Raw genomic sequence first — 20,988 nt, 5'->3', positions numbered from 1 at the left:
TTCCAATTTTTTATTCTCATCATTTTAATAGATTTAATTTAAATCAGTTTTCTTGTATAGTATTTGCTACTACTATATGTTTAAATTTAAATTTTTGTTGTTTTACAAAACAACAAAAATTTTCATTTTTACTAAATCTGTTCTATTTGTATTAAATGAAATAACTTAAAAGTTATGTGTTTATTTTTCCATCCTAGCTACCAATTCTTATTTAGTATTAATTCTATTTCAGTCTAGATGCTCCAAAACTGTTTTAAAAAATACTACTTGTTTTTTTTCCCATTTTTATAGCAAATTCTTAGAAATGGATTTTCATGTGTTCCTGCATGCCAGAAAGTGTTATTTGAAAAATGACACTGAAAATAAAATGTAAAAATATGTTTTTCTTTATGTTATTCTCAGTAGTTTTGTTTGGAGCATTAAAATCTTTGATAGCAGTTTTTCTACAGATGTTACAATTTCTAATTTATTTCATATTTTATCTTCAAAGTTAGTGACATTAATACTGTCCTGAACTATGACATCAAGAAGTTCTGGCACAGCATTTCCTCGGAAGAATTACAGGTTAAGCACTGAGTCTGAAAAGTCCAAAGTTGCAGGTAGGAGCAATATTGTGGATTCTGGGGAGAAGCTACTTATGTTGTAGGTTTCTCTTGGTTCTAAGTCAATTATATAAAGGTCAAGATACATATTTTATTTGAGATCTGTTTTGAAGGTCAGCTAAAATTGTAAATCTTTAGTAGGAAAAAAAATCCCAGCTTGCAGAAAAAGTAATCAGGTACAAAAAAGACATCTATTTTTTAACTACTCATTAAGAACAGGAAGTTTCAGAAAACATATTGATTCATATAGCTTACTTTCCAAGTTGTGTAAATACAGTCTCATTAGTTGGATATTAAATATAATGGTACATTACTTGATTGTGACCTATAGAGCCCTACGTGGCATGGGGCCAGGCTACCTACTGAACTGTTTTTGTCCCCTTATATCAACTTGTCCCACCCCATCAGGTAAGGAAGGTATGTTGCAAATCCTATCAGTTAAAGAATTCCAACTGGCGGAGTCTAGGAAGAGAGCCTTCTCTGCCCTTGCCCCTGCCCTCTGGACCCCCCCCCCGGTGAGACAGGCCCCCCACTCTCCTGTCCTTCTGCAAAGCAGTTAAAATAAACTCTGCAACTTCTTGTGGGCAGCTCAAAGGAGCATGCAGCCATGGGGCTGGTTGGTCCTCTGAGAGCCTTCCTTTTGCCTTCTTAACTAATCTGTAACAGATTTAATCCTTGCCTCCTTTTAATTGTAAACTTTCTAAATTTTTACTTTTTATATACTGTTTTTACATTTTAACTTTTTATTGTGTACCATCTAGGAGTACAATAACCATGTTTTCCCAAAAATAAGACTGGGTCTTATATTATTTTTTGTGCCAAAAATGCATTAGGGCTTATTTTCCAGTTAGGTCTTATTTTTGGAGAAATATGTCACTAAATGTTTCCATCTGGTTGGCAATCTTAACTGGGGCTTATTTTTGGGGTAGGGCTTAAATTATGAGCATCCTGAAAAATCATGCTAGGGCTTATTTTCCGGTTGGGTCTTCTTTTCAGGGAAACAGGGAAGATGTTACCGAGGGCAATGGGTGGTACAAAAATGTCAAAAATCAATCAATAAATTTCTTGTCAAAGAGCATAGATAGAAGTTGTTTTCAGTCTGGAGGAAAATATGCTTCTTAATTCTTCATTCACATAAATATAGAAGACTCTCTAGTTTTAATTAAGTGAGCCTTTACTTAGAAATGGTTTAAACATTTATGAGCAAGACTTATTGAATGAATGTGAGATTATTTGATGCAGCAGGTAGTGTTAGGCAGATCATTCTGCTCTATCCTGGTTTGTCTGAAATTGGAAGTCATGCAGGAATACTGTATTATACTCTTATAATTATACTCTTAAAATACTTTTAAATTGTAAAGAAGAAATAAATTCAACTAGAAAGTATTTGTCACACCTTTAAAAGTAACAGTTAGTATCTTTGAGGTATTATCTGACTTGGATTTTGTTACTTGTCATAGGAATAGTGAACAGCAAGCTCCTGAATGATTATCTTCATCGTATTTTTCCCAGTGCTGATGGAACTCAACCTTCTGCTGCATGCAGGTAATAGCTTCTTAATTTATTAAATACCAAACAAATCATACACTTTGGATCTGACTCATGAATAAACCTTTAGAAAGAGTTCAGTGCTGACATTATATAAAACAGATTATAATCTGTTGTATATACTATATACAAGTATTTTTGTTATAATATTTGTATAGGACTTCCTCGTCATTTTGAAAAGGTGTGTGAGAGGCAACAAAATCCTCTTAGTTTCTACAATACCCTAATATATCTGTAAATTTGGTTGTATGTTATTTACATATTGCCAATAATGTCTTAAATTGTGTATCTTTTAATATCTGTAACGCTCTCTACATGGGGCTCCCCTTGAGGTGCACCCGGAGGCTCCAACTGGTCCAGAATGCAGCCGCGTGGGTGATTATGGGAGCAACAGGGCACTCCCACGTAACACCTCTCCTGCGCGAGCTGCACTGGCTCCCAGTGGTCTTCCGGGTGCGCTTCAAGGTGTTGGTTCTCACCTTTAAAGCGCTCCATGGCATAGGGCCAGGATACTTGCGAGACTGCCTGCTGCTACCAATAACCTCCCAGCGGCCAATACGCTCGCACAGAGAAGGCCTTCTCAGGGTGCCGTCAGCCAAGCAATGTCGGCTGGCGGCCCCCAGGGGGAGAGCCTTCTCTGTGGGGGCACCTGCCCTGTGGAATGAGCTATCTCCTGAAATACGACTGATCCCGGACCTCCGCACTTTCCCAAGGCCCTGAAGACTTATTTATTCCAACAAGCCGGCCTAGCTTAAATGGTTTTAATGGGGATTTTTAATCTTTTAATTTTATTGATTTTTGGGTTTAAATGGGGAAATTTTTGATTTTGTAGATTTGGGATTTTAAATTGGTAATGCTGCTGATTTAATCTATTTTAGTCTTTTCTTAACTTTTGTACTATATGTGTTTTAATTTCTGGCTGTCCACCGCCCTGAGTCCCCCTGGGGAGAAGGGCAGCATATAAATTTAATAAAATAAAATAAATAAAATAAATCTATGCAACACTCAGAAAAGTGTGCATGCTTTATAAATGTTAAATAGTAACTGCAAATATTTATAGTTCTTGAGACTTGTAATAACATTTGTAATCTGAAAATCAGCATCCACTAAATTTCATATAAAGATGTGAAATTAATCAGTTTCAGGTTTTTCAGTGTGAATTCATCACCATTCTAATTGAGTCCATCCACTTGGCTACTGGTTGTCTCTTCTTTTTTCTTCTACCTGTTCCCAGCATTTGAGCTGAGTCTTCATAATGTATCCAAAATAAAATAATTTTATCCAAAATAAAATAATTTGAACCTGGTCATTTGTGCCTTGAGTGTAAGAACTCTGGATTTATTTCTTTGATAAACCACTGGCTTGTTTTCTAGGCTGTCCTCTGTATTCTCAGGAGCCTTCTCCAACACCAAAGTTCAAAAATATCAATACTTTTCCTATTTTGCTTCATTAGAGTCCTCCTTTGAATTATTACAGGGTTACAGGTATTGTAGGCATAGACAAATCACAGCATCTGAATATATTTTTCAAGGTTTTCATGGCTGCTCTACCAAGTGCTGCTCTGCTGCATATTTCTTGACTGCTTGTTGTCTACTGTTGATCGTTGACCCTAAAAACATTCTCCCATTTCATTATGAGCATTGTCAGTTCTGAGGTTGGTTGGTTGGTTGGTTGATTGTTGTAACTGTTGTCATTAGTTTAGTGGTCTTTATATTTAATCTTGATTCCATTTTTTAATTCAGCTCCTTTTATTACTAAAGTTTGCAGATCCGTTGCATTTTATTAACTTTCAGATAGCGTCATCAGCGTAGTGTATGTTGTTATTGTTAGTTATAATATATATTGTTATTGATAGTTATAAAGCTATCATCTTCTTCCCCTTAATACAACTTTACAATATGGCCTTGTTTCATTCCTTTACCAACCTGAAGCCAGTCTGTTTGAATATGTTCTGTCTGTATTATGGTTTCCTGACCTATATATAGATTTCTCATGAGGCCAATAAGATGTTCATAAGGCCTTAAGAAAAGCTTTTTCATTTCATATTTTATATGTTAAATTCAAATATAATTACATGATAATTCCTTTTATTTTTGTCCCTAGATAGTACATGCAAGTTCAGCCCAGTACTACTGCTGCTAGAGTTTCATGTGAATATGTCTTAGGACAAATGCATGTTGTACATTTTTATTTAAAGATCTGTTAGGGTCAAATTATACTTAGCAACTGAACTCACAACTGAGTTGCTAGTGTTGTTAAAAATAACTTTCATCCCATTTTACTTTTGATCAGGGGAGGTTACCAGGAGGAGGACTGGAGTGGTTTCTTGTTGCTTTGCTGCAGCTTTCCCAGACTGTTTATTCTTTAAGCATTCCATTTTAATATTTTTTATTTGGAGTTAGAGAATTTTCTGTGTCAAATTTCTTTGATCAGTTTATTAAGATCATAGAGATAATTTGGATAGAAACAAAGGTGCTTTTTGGAAGCATATTTCCCACTATTTTGAAACTGAAGCTGTATAAAACTTTTAATATTATTAAATAGGCTTATAGTAATTAAAAAAAAAATGATTTCCAACCTATTTGAGACCCTTATTTTCTCAACCCCCTATCATATGAACTTATCAGTTTATTTTATTTATTGGTTCGATTTATATGCCACCCTTTTTCGGAGACACAGGGCGGCTTACAATGCGTTAAGCAATAGCCTTCATACTTTTGTATATACCTGCTTCGTAGGGCTTTTGGCGCCTCCCAAGCGGTGTTCTTTTTTATACAAAGTCACCTTATTGCCCCCACAAACCGGGTCCTCATTTTACCTACCTCGAAAGGATGAAAGGCTGAGTCAACCTTGAGCCTGGTGAGATTTGAACTTGCAGTAATTGCAGGCACCTGGTGTTACTTAACAGTGCTTTAATCTGCTGCACCACCAAGTTGCTATCATTCTACAAATATTCTGGCAAACATTTTTTTTTCCCAAGTGCAAAACTATTTTAGAGAGATGTGGCACATCACGTAACTCATGGATTCCATTTAGCTTGCTAGGTCACAATTAAGTGGGCTTCACTTATTATATGTGTTCAATGGGAAGTTGGAAATCATCTTGCCATTGGCATATTGAATATGTATAACATTGTACAAAATTCAGGGCAAGTCTAAAGTTTGCTTATAAGCACCTAGGCAAAAACCAGGATTTTTGGGACAATGTGTTCTGGACAGTAGAGGTAAAGATAGAGTTATTTGATCAAAGTACCAGAAGACATGTTTGGCCAAAATCATAGATAACATTTCACAGAAGACCTGAATAACAGTTGTAAAGCATGGTTGTGGAAATGTTATGGTTTGGGGCTGTTTTCCTGCATCATAATCTGGGCAGTTTACCATTATACTAAATTCTTCATTGTGCAAGAAGATGTTTAGGATAAAGCAAGATCATTTGTTAGAGGAGTGAAGATGAACTGAAAGTGAATCTTTCAATGTGACAATGACCTGAAGTATTCCACTTAACCTACCAAGGAAATTAAGAGTTCTGGAATTGCCAAGTCAAAGCCTGGATCAAAATCCTATCCAGATGCTGTGGAATGATTTGAAAAGGGCTGTACATGCAAAAATTCCCCCAAATATCCACAGCTAGAAAAATTTTGCATGGAGAAGTGGGAAAAAAGTACTTCCCAGTCAGTGTCAGGTTGTTTCTACCATAGGGAGCAATAGCAGGTATTAGAGCAAAGAATATCCTTACTTTATGCATTGAAGGAAATGGCATATCTCATTTAATTTTTTGTTAAATAATTGATTTTCAAAGACAATTTTTATATTTTGTTCAATTAAATTTTCTTTATATATTCTTTGAAAATAAAATATTGATATGCCCACATTTCTTAAAAAAGAAAAAAAAAACGTTCACACAGGATGAATTTACTTTTTTACATGACTGTAGCTTTATTACACGGCTACTTAGCCAAGGAAAATGTTGAAACAATTTAGGAAATCTGATCTATAATTTATACAAATCTCTTCACAGAAAGTCATTTTTTCTTCTGTTCAGGCATGTCCCTGTGATTTTGTTGCCAAGGTTTTTCAGAAGTAATTTGCTATTGCCTCCTTTCTCCTACCTCCAGAACGTGACTGACCCAAGATCACCCACCTGGCTTTCATGCCTGAGGCTGACTAGAACTCACAGTCTCCTAGTTTCTGGCTTAATGCCTTAACCACTACACCAAACTGGCTCTCATAGAAAGTCATGTAGGACCCCTAAAAATAGTTCTTTTTATTCCTAGGAAGCACCTATCATTTCAAAATCTACAAGAACATATAGAGCAATTATTAACAGAAAATGCCAGCTCAGAAGATGGTCAAGGTAGGTATCTGTTTGGTTACTATGTTAAGGTGACATAGAATAGCATCTTAGGAAAAATGAACCTTGTCTTTTTTTAATCCTGTATGGCAGCATTTCTCAAAATGTGGGTCACAAGAATTAACTGGATGTTTCACTAGTTAGTACAGAATATGCTGAATGCAAAGCAGCAGGAAAGTTTCAGATAATCTGTGGTAAACTGGAGTACTATTCTTCTTCCTTTTCAACATGCTATGTTTCCCTTGAAGAGGAAAAGTACGGTATTTTTCAGAGTATAAGACACACTCTTGTGCATTCCTTTTTGAGTAATGCAAAACTTTCACTGATAGATTTATTGTTATTTCTATTAAAATGCATGTTAAAATATGCTTATTAACTATAACACTTCCTTCCTAAAATTCATTTCTGCCAGAAAATTACATATATATCGCCTGTTGGATTTCTTGTTGATTTCCACACTTTTCTCATTATACGTTCTGCAATTTTGTTTCAGATCAAACTGTAGATGGCAGACTTGGTCCTTCAACTGTAGTGCTGGATCATACTAGTGGCTTTGAAGGGCTCCTGCTTGTTGATGATGATCTACTTGGAGTAAGTGTGATTTAATTTGATAATATTCCTGTAGATATAGGAAAAAACTTTCTGTTCTTCCTTTCATAGGTAAACTATTTGTCAGCATTGATATGGGTTAACAGTAATTTGAGATCCTATGTAGCAAAAAAACTATAATTGTAGTTTTCTATTCTAATTTAAAATAGTCTTCTTTCTTTTTTTTTGCCCCCTATTACTGTTAAAATCTCACATTCATAAAATTTTGCCTGCTGCAGATATAATCAAGTGGTGTGATATCCTTAGTATGCTTGTGGCTTAGGTACATAAATTGGCAGAGGTAGCTGTCAACCACTGATCGAAAAGCCTAATCCATTTGGCAGGGAAAAAAACACAAGGCAGCTGAAATAAATCTGTATAATCAATTGGTTCCAGTATTCTTCTTCTGGAAAATGTTCCATATCTACCATCTATTTTATGGTATTCCCTGTTATTCCTTTACTAAAATATTTACTTTGCATGTTGCCTTTCCATTTCCTTAGCATAGTTATAGTAATAAAAATAAAATATTATGTAATAATTATTTAATTTTAAAAATTATATTCATTTAAATTTAGATAATCCTAAAGTCATGATTAACAAGTTCGAAGGCATGACAATTAAATAGAGCGCTTTTTTCTGGTGGTGAAATATTTACATTGCATGTATCCTGTTTAATTGTGTATTGACTGCATATTATTCACAACAATGTGAAATCATAGCTGCCAGTTCTTTAGCAGTTGTTGGCCTTCATATTCATTGAGTTTTCATTATTATTTGTTTAGATTTGCTTATTTATCCAGAGTCACTTTGGATAGTGGATTGGTAGTATATAAATTTAATAAATAAAGTAATTTATTTAGTTTATTATTATTATTAATTAGATTTCTTAAGTCCACAACTCCAAAAAGACTCTGGGCAATTTGCAAAATATCAAATACATAATTAAAACACAGTCAAAAACATACAAACATAATTGCCTGGACAAAATAATAATAATTGTAAAAAACGCAACAGGGACTCCATTAACACATGGACCTCCGGCAGCCTGGGAGCAAAGCTTAGTCTTAAAGGAGTTCTGAAACACTTGGAGAGTGGGAGCAATTTGTCTCTTGGTGGGGATGCTATTCCAATGGGCAGGGGATGTGACAGAGAATATATGTTTTCCCAGTCCCACAGCATGACAATATTTAATTGAAGGCAGCTGGAACTCACCTACTCTGTCTAAATGCTTGGGTGGTCACAATAACTGGAGACAGGCAGATATTCTTTGTTGCTCTCCACTTAAACTACTCTTTCCCATTAGTTTCTACTGTTTGTGTGTGCTGTTGATAATCTTTTTCATGTACTTGGAGGTTTTATTTGAGAGTTTTCTTGCCACTCATGTTGCTCACTAGATTCAGTCTCTTAGTTGGGGAAGAAGAAGCAAATCCACTTCTCTACTGAGCCTATCAATCAATGTAGTCGTGTACCACTTACATTACCAATCCAGGCAGTCAGCTAAGCTGCCCTGAAAACAGAGGATGTTATCAGTCTTCCTTTATAAAGGTCATTTATTACTCTTGGTTTTGCTGTTGGTTATTAGAATCACATCTGAACCATCTACATGCACGTGTATTTTATTATCCTTTCTGATGAGCTTTCAGGCTATTAGTTTACACTGATTCTTAACCTGTTTATATAACTATGTGGTTTGATTGTAGTCTAATACATGTGTCATCTGCAGGAGTAGCTTTCTCACATTATCACTAGCTAGTAGTTTGAGATTTGGATCTTTGGAAGTAACACAATACTTTAACTTTCTTTCTCCTGAAATAAAGTACAATGAAAGCCTTGTGACAATCCCTTTTCTTTGTTTCTTATATTAGGTGATTGGGCATAGTAACTTTGGTTCTATTAGAGCTACTACCTGTGTATATAAAGGTAAGATTAAAGTAGGGCAACCTTAGAAAGATACTGGTTCAAGTTGGAAGACAGATGTAGCAAACAAATTAAAATGAGGATTTATTCTCCAATTAATCTCTGGCTTGAATTTTTTTGTTACAGATATCTTAGCTATTTTGCAAAAAATGTTTGACAATGAAGTAATTATTTTTATTGTACAGCTAATAAATAATGCTTATAAAAGCAAGGGATTTTGGAAAAGAAAGAATGAATTTATCCTTTTGAATTCCTTTGGATGATGAACCTTTAGAATTCTTTCAAGTGTTTGTAAATCTTGACAAGTAATTGCAATCTAAACCATGTAAATGGAACTTTGCTGCATGTCACTTACATTCCCTTTTAGGTAAATGGATCTATGAGGTACTGATTTCATCCCAAGGTCTCATGCAGATTGGCTGGTGCACTCTCAATTGTCGGTTCAATCAAGAGGTAATGTTACAGCATTGCATACACAGTATTGCCACTTTTTCTAAATATTATTAAACAATCACTTGTTGTATTTCAAAGTCTTCGGCAGTATTGAGAAATCTATGAGTGGGCATTTACCCAATTTTGAGATCTGTAATTCTTGTATTTCTTACTATTTTTTCATATGAGACTGACAATAATTTATGGAAAGAGAAGCATCATTGTAACAAAATATTTAAAAAACATTAATGACAAGTGATGCAATATTCCAGCCTTAAGCTAACCTTTCTACTCTAATTCTGTACATTTTATGCTTGTAAACAAAAGGGAAATACTAAGTTAAAGCCTAAAACATATTTTAAACATCTTAACTCTTGTATGGTATGAGAATACAAAATGGGATAGTAACCCAAATAATTTTAGTTAAAGTTTGTTCTTGGTTCTTACAAAGGAAGGAGTTGGGGACACACCAGATTCATATGCTTACGATGGGAATCGAGTGCGCAAGTGGAATGTGACTACAACTAACTATGGGAAAGTAAGTGTCCCTAATTATTTTACTTGGAAAGTAGCAGTTGAGTCTGAATATGTAGCTGTCTTCATTCCATATTGCAGAACAGAAGGCTATAGTTTATTATATTTCTTAGACTGGAGAGAAAAGAAGATTGGGCTATGGAATGGGATATGAAACAGAAAGATAATGTAATCAAGGAGGCATACATGTTTGATAAATTTGAAAATAACCTCGAGAGAATGCTGTTTACATGTTTTCAGAAAAACCCTTTTTTTCTTCCAGTCTTGGGCAGCAGGAGACATTGTCAGCTGTTTAATAAACCTTGATGAGGGAAACATTTCTTTCTGTTTGTAAGTATTGTGTTCAAAATCTCCTGGGTATCACTTGATACAGAAGTCTAACAACATTTCAACGTCACATCTTCTATATGTACTGTATCTATAGTATTGTATCATTTAAAATCTACAGAGAACTAGCTATATAGCAGAATGTTCACTGGAATACTATGTGTGAAGGGCAGTGATACCTAATATTTAGTAATCGGGAATCATACTTTTTTTTTAAAAAAATGGCTTTATTTGGCCTCTGGATATATAGGAGACATGACTGGTGATGTCATTTGAGTTAGTGAGCTAAACTTTTTGGCCTGAATGTTCGTTTTCAGGGACAGTTTTTAAGATGCAAAACAGGAGCCTTTAGCTTTGCTGAGAGGCACAAATCCATTTTGTTCTTAAACTTTGCCATAGGAAAAACATTGCCTAAAGTAAACTTTTTATAAAAGTTAATCAAGATTGAAAGACAAGGCTTTGGATCCATGATCTTATGGATTTAATAGAAAAAAGAAGTAGAAAGTAAGCAAATTTAGTTACTTGGTCTAATTTTAGCAGTATAATCTGATGATAGTTCTTCCTTCCATTAAATACATGTACATATGCCTCTGTACAGCTCTTAGGAAATCTGATATACTTGATACAGCAACTAAAAATAACATAGATTCCCTTAATGCAAAACCCCCAACTTGCTAATACTGAAAAAACTAAAAATTAGTAATAGTCTAAATGGATCATTCTGACTGTTTTGCCAAATGATTACTTTTATGACCAGTGTTACAGAATGGCTTGTTCTTCTGACACATAAGCTTCTGCAGAGAAAATAGCATAGGCCTGAATCACTTAGTGGCATTCTGAGACCAAATACAATCTTAGGGCTCTTTACCTTTGCAGATAAAATCTAGGTGTGGGTCATAACAATGGGTGAGCAAATTCTGCCCTTAGGCTTTAGACTCTGTTTTATATTATTTGTTTCCAATGGGGGAGGAGAAGCTACATGGCTTTAAATATTTCTGCATTTTTCTTTGACTGCCATATAAATCCTTTATGTTAAATTGTATGAACCCTAAAAAAAAAATCTTTAATTTTTCTCCCTTCAGGAATGGTGTGTCTCTGGGGACAGCTTTCGATAATATTTCAAGAGGCTCTGGCATGGCCTATTTCCCTGCCATCAGTCTGTCATTCAAGGAATCCGTTGCCTTTAACTTTGGTAGCCGCCCACTCCGATATCCTTTTAAAAAGTTTTAACCAAACAGTGGAAAAATTCTTCCTGAGAAATGTCAATATCTAAAATTATTATTTTTCCTTATTCATATTCCTGTTAGCTTTTCAGTGATCCATTGAATCTTACAGTTATAATGCCTAGAAAAAATACTTTCTTAGTGCATCTTGAACATATTTTACTTTTGTTACTCAGTAAAAGTGAAGAATAACCATATAAAGTTTGTTTTTTAATTGAGGAACACCTAGTACTTGAACTGAAATTTGGACAGGGGATTTCATCTTGTGCTTTTGATTAAGATGCTGTGCCAGATTTTCCCCCCCCTCCTCTATGTGGAGTTTTAAGAAAAGAACAGAGACTAATAAGGATAATAGTAAAATTAATCCTATGTGTTTTCACTTCCCACCATTTGCTCCTTAAGGTGGGGAAAATACAAACACTATAGTGTGCACCTAAAATAGACTTGGCAATTAAAAAAAATAGGAATAGTAAGTATCCAAAAAGAATCCAGGAAAAAAAAAACCTGCAGGAAATCTCTCCCTTGCCCACTGCATGATGCAGTCACACATTATTGCTCTCTATGGACTTTGCTCCTCTCCCAGAGAATCAAGGGCTGCTCTTGCCTCTTTCTGTCCCAGGCATTTAGAAACTTTGGCTCAAAGAAGTAAATTGCTTTCCAGTATATTTCTTAATATTTCCTTACATATCCAGTGGAGGGGTATCAGCCCTTACAGGATAAGCCAGCGGCAGATCTGATGAAAGCTCACAAGCTCCTGGGATATCTCAACAATGTTATTAAAATGGATGTTTCGGTAAGACCATGTTTTCAATGTTACATTTATATAGACATGTTCTATTAAAAATGCATGGACTTAGTTAAATTTATTTTATTTAGGTGTGTATATAATGTATAAATATTTGTTACTCAGCCAAAGCTCTTTCAATCACTTTCAAAGAATGAAGTAATAGAACACTTCTAAAAACACAAAAAAACAGCATTAACATTTTAGTGTAGTAAAAAAAATATCATTCTAAAGCAGGGGTGTCAAACTTGATTTCATTGAGGGCCGCATCAGGGTTGTGATTGACCTTGGGGAGGCTGAGGTGGGCATGGTGAGGGTGGGAATGGCCAGCTCTAGGTTACTTGTGTCGGGGTCTGCCTATGGTGGCCTGAGCGCTCTGCCAGTGAAAACAGAGCTTGGGAGCCCGTTTTTGCTGGCAGAGGCACCACGGGCCGGTCCTTCACTGATTCCAGAGTGGCCCCGCAGACCAGATCCCCCATGGGCCTCATCCGGCCCATGGGCCTTGAGTTTGACACCCCTGTTCTAAATGATTTGAACAAAGAACACTTCCTCTGTGTTTTATTTTATGAAGATTAAGCTTTGTTATCTTCAGGTGTATATGTGTGTATATCAAAAATTAAAATGAGTATGATAAATGCCTCTGCTACACCTATGCAGGCTCTGTGGCACTATATTTGGAGTTTGAAATATTAGTAAGATGAAAGGGAAATACCTAAGTTTCAAATTAGATGGGTTTTTTTGAGTGGTGGAGAATAATGGGGAAGTCTGTTGCCCTCCTGTATCTATTTTGTGAAATCTAATGAAATGAAACAAGTAAAATATTCAACCTATATAGCCATCCATTCCACAAAACAGCTCTGGCAGCTTATAGCAGGCTAAAGTAATATAGGAACACTAAGTAAAATAATAGCAGTCAAGAGATCAAACCACTTTAAACTACAGGCTCCAACTCTTATAAGTTATGCACTCCTATAGGAACACAACCATATAAGAACCTTCTGAAAGACTGGTTTGGTGTGTACCAATCTATTCTCAGCAGGATTGGTGTTCAACAACTGAAAAGTTCTGCTTCCTGGCTCCCTTAGATTTCTATGATTAACAAGACTCTGCTGGATCTAAGGAGATGCTCATGCAAAAATCCTGGTCCTTAAATTGCACCTGGAAGCACACTGGCAAACAATGCAAGCTTGTGGAGAAAATGTAACACGTATACCCCAAGGCTATTCATTTCTCTCCATTCTGATGCATTCTGTACCAGCTGCAGCTTCCAGATGCTCTTCAAAGACAGGCCCATGTAGAATGCTCTGCAGTGACCCAGTCAGGAGATTAAAGTGTAACTGACCTTAAGAGACGAGCTCCTAGTCTAAGAAAAGGCACTCCTGGTACTGAAGATGAATTTGTGTGACGCCCATCCTGGCCACAGCTGTCACATGTTTCTCAAACAGGAGCTGTGAATCCAGGAGAACCCCAGGTTGCATACTGGTTCTGTTTGGGGTACCACAACCTTACCTGGAACAAGAGATAACAAATCCTTGGATCTAAGTGATTCAAAAGTCAACAGCCATTTAGACTTGCTAGGATTGAGCTGAAGCCTGTTCTTCCTCATTCAGATCCCCCACAGCCTCTAGACAGAGTCAGAACCTCCCTGCAGCATTCAGTTCAGTTGGGGGTGTGGGAGGAAATGTAAAGCTGGGTATCATGTTATGTTGTAACAATAAATTGGGAGGCCGATTAATTTAATTTATTTTTAGTTATCTTAACTTTTATATTGTATGTAATTTTAATTTTCGGCTGTTCACCGCCCTGAGTCCCTTCGGGGAGAGGGGCGGGATATAAATTCAATAAAATAAATAAATAAATAAATAAATAAATAAATAAATAAATAAATAAATAAATAGATAGATAAATAGATAAATAGATAAATAGATAAATAGATAAATAGATAAATAGATAAATAGATAAATAAATAATTGAATTTTATCTGTCCTTCCCCTGAAAATAGCAGATAATAATGAACAGCATTAGGTGCAAGGGAATTGCTGAACTTAATGAAATATAGCACATAGTAATCTTTCAATGTGGCATCATCTGGTATTGGAACTACAGGGCCAACATTTTTCAAGTAACCACTATATATGATAGTATCTAGATAATGCCAGATTTGTCAGGATAATAATGAACTTGTTGCCTTTCTAAGGAACTATTGTGTATTTCTGGATCAGAGACCTGTTTCAAGGACTTTCTTAAGAAAATTCATGTAAATTAAGGATCTGTTTAAAAAATTTGTGCAATCCTGAGTTTTCTCTTTCAGGAAGGGAAGCTGGTAGAAAGGGACTCTTCCACCTGGCAACTCCAGGGGGAACCAACAATACTCATCACCTTGGCACACATTTTTAATAATTTTGCCCCTCTTATGGTGAGTTTCCTCAATTTATATCTTAAAGATTTCTTTCAGTGTAGGATTTTCTACCTAATGTAGTAATGGAAATGTGTTTATTTAGTTGCAGAGATCATGAACTTTTTCAGCACATTCACACTATTCAGCACAAGAAACAGAATGTTGCATTTTTCCATGATAGCAAAATGGAGACTTATTTTGGATATCAATACCCATACATTCTAATCGTTTACAGTTGGTATCAAGGATAGTAATATTTTGATATCTAGTGAACACAAATTTTCCTTCCTTATCTACATTGATTGTTAGTAATTTTCCATGATTTTAGACATGTGTCTTTTCTATAGTTGCATGTGGAATTGCTACAGGTTAAACCTCAGAATATGGTCTTTGCAACTGAACTTTTACCATTTCTAATCAATGTCTGAATTATTGGGATCTGGTCCTCTACCTTTAATGGAGGCCTTTATGGTCTGCTTTTCAGAAGGTTATGGGGGATATGTTTCAATTAAAGTTGGGGTCGGTCATAAGGTTCTGAACATAATTTTGGATTTTATTTATTCTTCCTGCCTATATTTTGAGCTCTGTTGCCAACCAATTTCATTCTCAAAAAAGAAGCTTTGTGGAGTTATAAAATTTACTTTGTGCTATTCTTTATGTATGAGGTGCCTAATTAAAGAGAAGCATGCTATTATGTATTTATTAATTAAGAAAATCCCCTCACCTTCAAATTGTAACACAAACCTCCTCTCTCCAACTTAACTAATTATAGGGAGGAATTACATCTTGTCATCAGCAGAAGAGCTTCATTCTGCCATGTACAACAGCAGTGTATTTTCTCCTTGTGTGTAGATCAGTTGCCTAGGGAAGGAACAGTGTTCTTTACAAAAGTTGCATAAATATCTGGAACATTGTAGGAGAAGTATGTAGTATTTTAGAAATATGGCACTAGAATGACTGAGGAAGACAGTCATCTTGTGGAACACCTACAGTTCTCATGACATCCCAGGAATATTTTTTTCAATGAACTCTCATGAAACTGCAGCATGGGTCTTATAGGTTCATTCTTATATCGCTATTGGTTTGGTCTGTATAAGTGGTCATTTTCAGGTCTGCTACTTTAATGCCTCTTTTTGTACAGTGCAAAGTGTACTTGGTGGAAGATGTGCTCATGAGTTTCCTGCTTGGCATTTTGGAAGGGGGAGGAGCTGTAGAAGCACATCCTCTTATTCAGCAGTTACTGGATCTTATGTGGCTTCTCATGGAGGTGAGTTTCATTATGTCTTTTGACTCCTAGTAATTCTGGGCTGCTTCTGTTCTCTATTAGGGCTGCCTAGTGTAAATTTCTATTTCTATTTCTCTTCTTCAGGATTATGAAGTTCATGAATGCCTCAAGCAGCTCTTGATGTCCCTGCTCAGAGCATACCGCTTTTCTCCCATAGTTCCTGATCTTGGCTTACAGGTGAGTGATATTATCTTGTGACATACCAGGAAAAAAATCTTGATACAAAAAACAGTGTGATGAGACAGATTTTTCTCCCTGATTACAAACTTATGAATTGTAAATCTCAACTTGGTGCCTACCAAATGTGTTGGATGTCCACATACTGCTACGACTAGCCATGTTACCTAGCGATTATAGCTATTGATACACCTTGCATCAGGTATCAGTTTGGAGAAGAATGTTCTAAATCATGGGTATCAAACTCGTGGCGTCATGTTGCCATCATGTGACATTTTGCCACATTTACCCCATTTATGGAACTGGGGTGGGCATGGCCTGCACGTGACGCATCTGGCCCATGGGCTGACAGTTTGACACCCCTGTTCTAATCATTTAAGAATGCAGGTAGTCCTCAATTTATGGCCATATTTAGGAGTGGAATTTCTGTAGTAAGTCATTGTGGTCATAAATCAGGCCTGATTTTATGATAATTTTTGCAGTGGTTGTTAAGTGTTAATCACACACAGTTGTTAAGTGAATCCAGCTGCCCAATGGTGCATTTTTGCTGGAAAGAGGCAAAAAAGGTCATAAATCACATTCACATGATTTTCACACTGCAGCTGGTCATAAAGGCAAGACAGGTTGCCAAGCCCCCAAATTGCAATCATGTGACCACAGGGGTGGTACAATGGTTATAAGTGTAAGTGCAGGTTACAAGTCTCTTTTTTCTCCCCAGGCTAACTTTGAACCGTCATTATAGTCAAAAATCAAGGATTACCTGCATTGGTCTCTAAATTGATTGTCCTTTTTCCTCTTTTTCCTGCCCAGATCCATTATCTTCGCCTTACTATTGCTATCCTAAAACATGAGAAATCCAGGAAATACTTGCTCAATAATGTCTTGTATCCTTTCTTTATATTTATATATTGTTCATAGTTGTTTAGATTTCTCAGTGATAATTATTCACTGATATTATCGGATTATTCCCAATGTAGGCAATGTCAAATGTAAAATAGTGTCCTCCTGTTTGTGAAAGCTATCTTTCAAATAATTATTAACTGTTGATTGAGGCCATGCATTAATTCAGATTGTCTTCAGAAGTGTGTATTCAGTGTATGAGAGCCAAATACAGAATCTGTCTCTATTTCATTAAATCAGCATATCTGTTTTCAGGATTATGTCACAATCCTGGAAACATATGTGACTGCTTTAATTGAGCCATAGACAGGTGCAGCATTTGTGCTTCTGTTGAATCAAGCAAATTCTGAAGCCTTTCTGCTGAATCAAGCATAGGTTAGCTCTGTCATTGACTACCATGTTTCCCCGAAAATAAGACCTTGTCTTATATTTTTTTTGAACCCTGAAATAAGCGCTTGGCCTTATTGCCATGTGCTCAAAAGCCCGATTTTTCAAGGGATGTCTTATTTTGTGGGCACTTATTTGTAAATGTGTTTCAGGTAGCATTCTTTGAAGTTTGAGTTATAAATATTGAGTCCTTGGAGCATGAGCAAATGGCAAGATTCTAGTTAAAGAATGCGTAAGCAATTGAAAGTTTGATAATTGCTTCCCCTTTATTACCCTTATTTTGTTTCTCTTCACTTTTGAGGAATATTACTACGATAGGAAATCCTTGGAGAATATTTATCCCTTTTTTATCTTAAAATTTCCATAAGTAGACGTAATATAGATTAGATTGTTTTACTTCTAATCATAATACTGTCTTCCCACCCTATCTCAGTACTAAATCACTAACATAAGTTGAACTGTTTACTGAGTGATTGACTGATTATGTGCCACCCAGCTCCACTTAGAAGTAGTCTTTTTAAATTAAAACATTTTTTTCTTATTTTTTTTTACCTTTCCCAAATTATACATAATAAAATTATTTCTGTAAGTAAACTGTATTGTAGATTGTTACATTTCCACTCCTATTCCACACTGGCAATTTCACTGAGTTCTACGTTATTACTTCAGGGTCTCCTAGGAAATTATCACATTGAGTTCTTCAGCACACATCTAAAGTTTTGTTTGTGTGTACACAAATTTGACATACTATAGCGTACATCACTTACATGTGGTTTTAAGTAAAATCCAATTTGCATTGCCTTTTTATTGTAGTAAATAATTTGGAGTTATCTACAGAAGGCACATTAACATGACACCTATTTCTTGAACATCATATAAAAATTGAGTCTGTCATCCGTACCTCTATAACTGTCTGGTTTGGTTCTGCAACCCAAAAAATCAAACAGACTTCAGAGGATAATTGGTACTGCAGAAAAAACAATTTCTACCAACCTGCCTTCCATTGAGGACTTGTATACTGCACAAGTCAAAAAGAGGGCTGTGTTCTGCCCCAGCTACGGACCCCAAAGAACGCAGCACACACAAAGTCTGTACAAACCTTAGTTTACTAAATTAAATCAGTCTTTTTCAAACAAAGTCTGTTAATTAACTTTCTTAACAGCCTACAAGAATCCAAAGAATAAACATTCGTAATTTTACTATGGTTGGCAGAAAGCCCAGAAGCAATTTGCAGAGAACTAAGATCAAGACGCGAAAGAGAGTGAATGAAAGTTGTTCCCTGCAAATTGCCTCAGTCGTCGTCCTTCTATAAATAGGCTAAGGGAGTGGCCAATTAGCCCCAAGTCTTACTCTCGAGGAGACCTCCTCCTGAGGAGCCACTCCTGCCTTTTGGCAGCTCTGTGCGCCTATGCATCGAGAAGAGGCTCCTCCTCTTCTTCCTCTTCACTTATGGAAGCTTCTGTAGGTTTTGAAGGCCCTGGCTGAATCCCCACCTCTGGCACTACATCTTCTCCAGCCTCCTCATTGTCCGACTCGAGTGCCAGCTGCACAGGCTGCTGGCGCAGCACCACACAGCCTCCCCGCTGTCAGAATCAGCTACTAGCTGCACAGGCCACTGACGGGCCACAACAGGCTGTGAAAATATTTACAGACCCCTCGCATCCTGGACAAGAATTGTTTCAACTCCTACCCTCAAAACGACGCTATAGAGCACTGCACAGCAGAACAACTAGACACAAGAACAGTTTTTTCCCGAACGCCATCACTCTGCTAAACAAATAATTCCCTCAACACTGTCAAACTATTCACTAAGTCTGCATTACTATTCCTATTAATCTTCTCATCGTTCCTATCACCCATCTCCTCCCACTTATGACTGTTTGACTGTAACTTGTTGCTGTATCTGTACGGTTTATATTGAAGTATTATTTCCTAGTATGATTTGACTGCTTATTTGTACCCTATGACTATTATTAAGTGTTGTACCTTATGATTCTTAAAGAATGTATCTTTTCTTTTTATGTACACTTGGCTGGATTAGTTACTTTATTTACAATGGGTCCATATACAACCAAATATTTGTATATTTCAGTACATAGCTTGATTTCAAACACCTTACAGAACTGACTTCAGAAAAACTTTTGGTGTGCAAAATTATTTTGACTGACTTCAGGGTTGTTCTTTTTCACTTAGATTCACTGATACTCTTGTCTTGAACTACCACCCAATTTCCTTAACTCCTTCCAGATTTGATGTTCTTCGCTCAGTGGTATTTTTTTATATCAAGTCCCCTTTGCGTGTGGAGGAGGCTGGCTTACAGGAGTTGATACCCACCACCTGGTGGCCAAATCGCTTCAACAAAGAGGTGACGAATATAATCTTGCAGTTAGGAGATTCACAGTTAAAACCTGTGATTCAGACTTTATGTAGATATATTTTGAACATAATAAAATTATACAGGTGATAGTGTGTAGCACTTTGGGGATGGCTATTGTCTTTTATCAGCTGTTTTAGCTCTTGTTTCTAAGCTTTTCCTACCCATCCCCTTTTTTATTCATGTTTTACTGGTACACATTTTTAAAAAGCCCAATTCCCCATTGGCTCTGAATGCTTTAAGTACTGTTTATAATTCTGTTGCTGCCTTCTTTAAATGCAGGGCAAAGAGAGTAAAGAGGCAAAGAATGAGAGTTCTGAAGAGAGATTGAGGAGGCGAGCATATGAGAGAGGGTGCCAGCGGCTTAAAAAACGCATTGAAGGTACAATAATGGGGTTATGAAATTTGGGCTTTCGTGGCATTGAAGATCAGAATTATGCAACTTTTTATGGGCTGAAGGCTTCACTTGGCATTCAAATCTTATATGTGCTATACATGAATAGAGCAAGTAGAATTTATTACATTATTTACATTTCATTTAATTACATTAAATCTAGCTACTATTTTTGGTCATGTTTTAAATAATTTTTCATGTTTTTAATAATTTCCCCTTTTGATCACATTAAGAATGAAAAAGGTCACATGCAAGGCTCTGGTTCTTCAGCTAATACACCTATATTGGTGTATTGGTATCTATGGCTTGAAATCACTGTGATCAAGCTATAAATCATAGCTTGATTCCAGTTTGTAAGTAAAATGTACAAACCAAAGCTGGGTATTGCAGTGCTGTCAATTTTGTTTGCTTTCATATTCCCAAATGTAGTACTAATCAACTCAGTTCTCCTCTTGAGTTACTTATTTGTAAAGCTTGTACATTCTATTATTCTCAAGATTATCTGGAGTGATCTACTAGTACAGGGTGTCAAATTCCTGGCCCACAGGCCAGATGCGTCACATGCTGGTCATGCCCACATCTGGTTTAGCGAAGGGGGGGAAGTCCCAATATGTCACGTGACGCTGCTGTGACAATGTGAGTTGGACACCCCTGTACTATAGAACTTTTATTGATGAATCTCTTCTGGGAGAATAATGAAATAATGTAAATGGGCTGGTTTTCTTTCTAGAATTTCTATATAAGACTTGAATTCATTATTGG

At 36.1% G+C, this 20,988-nt stretch overlaps 1 protein-coding gene across 3 annotated transcripts in view; it reads left to right on the top strand.

Moving 5' to 3' along the window:
- Positions 1-20,988, top strand: part of RNF123 (ring finger protein 123) — a 98,014-nt gene that overhangs the window by 3,235 nt on the left and 73,791 nt on the right. For all 3 annotated transcript variants that reach the window (XM_087887658.1, XM_087887656.1, XM_087887657.1), the window contains exons 2-17: positions 491-599; positions 2,063-2,147; positions 6,427-6,506; positions 6,997-7,094; positions 8,960-9,014; positions 9,379-9,464; positions 9,895-9,981; positions 10,240-10,307; positions 11,387-11,518; positions 12,218-12,320; positions 14,623-14,727; positions 15,851-15,976; positions 16,079-16,171; positions 16,982-17,055; positions 19,706-19,823; positions 20,115-20,214. In XM_087887658.1, coding sequence (XP_087743784.1) covers positions 518-599; positions 2,063-2,147; positions 6,427-6,506; positions 6,997-7,094; positions 8,960-9,014; positions 9,379-9,464; positions 9,895-9,981; positions 10,240-10,307; positions 11,387-11,518; positions 12,218-12,320; positions 14,623-14,727; positions 15,851-15,976; positions 16,079-16,171; positions 16,982-17,055; positions 19,706-19,823; positions 20,115-20,214 — 1,492 coding nt within the window. In that variant the 5' untranslated portion in view covers positions 491-517. The remainder of the gene's footprint in view (positions 1-490; positions 600-2,062; positions 2,148-6,426; positions 6,507-6,996; positions 7,095-8,959; positions 9,015-9,378; positions 9,465-9,894; positions 9,982-10,239; positions 10,308-11,386; positions 11,519-12,217; positions 12,321-14,622; positions 14,728-15,850; positions 15,977-16,078; positions 16,172-16,981; positions 17,056-19,705; positions 19,824-20,114; positions 20,215-20,988) is intronic.

Source organism: Pantherophis guttatus, chromosome 2 (assembly GCF_059756535.1).
Source record: "Pantherophis guttatus breed Tessera chromosome 2, ASM5975653v1, whole genome shotgun sequence".
Taxonomy (NCBI): Eukaryota; Metazoa; Chordata; class Lepidosauria; order Squamata; family Colubridae; genus Pantherophis; species Pantherophis guttatus.
This window is presented reverse-complemented; position numbering and strand designations above follow the sequence as displayed.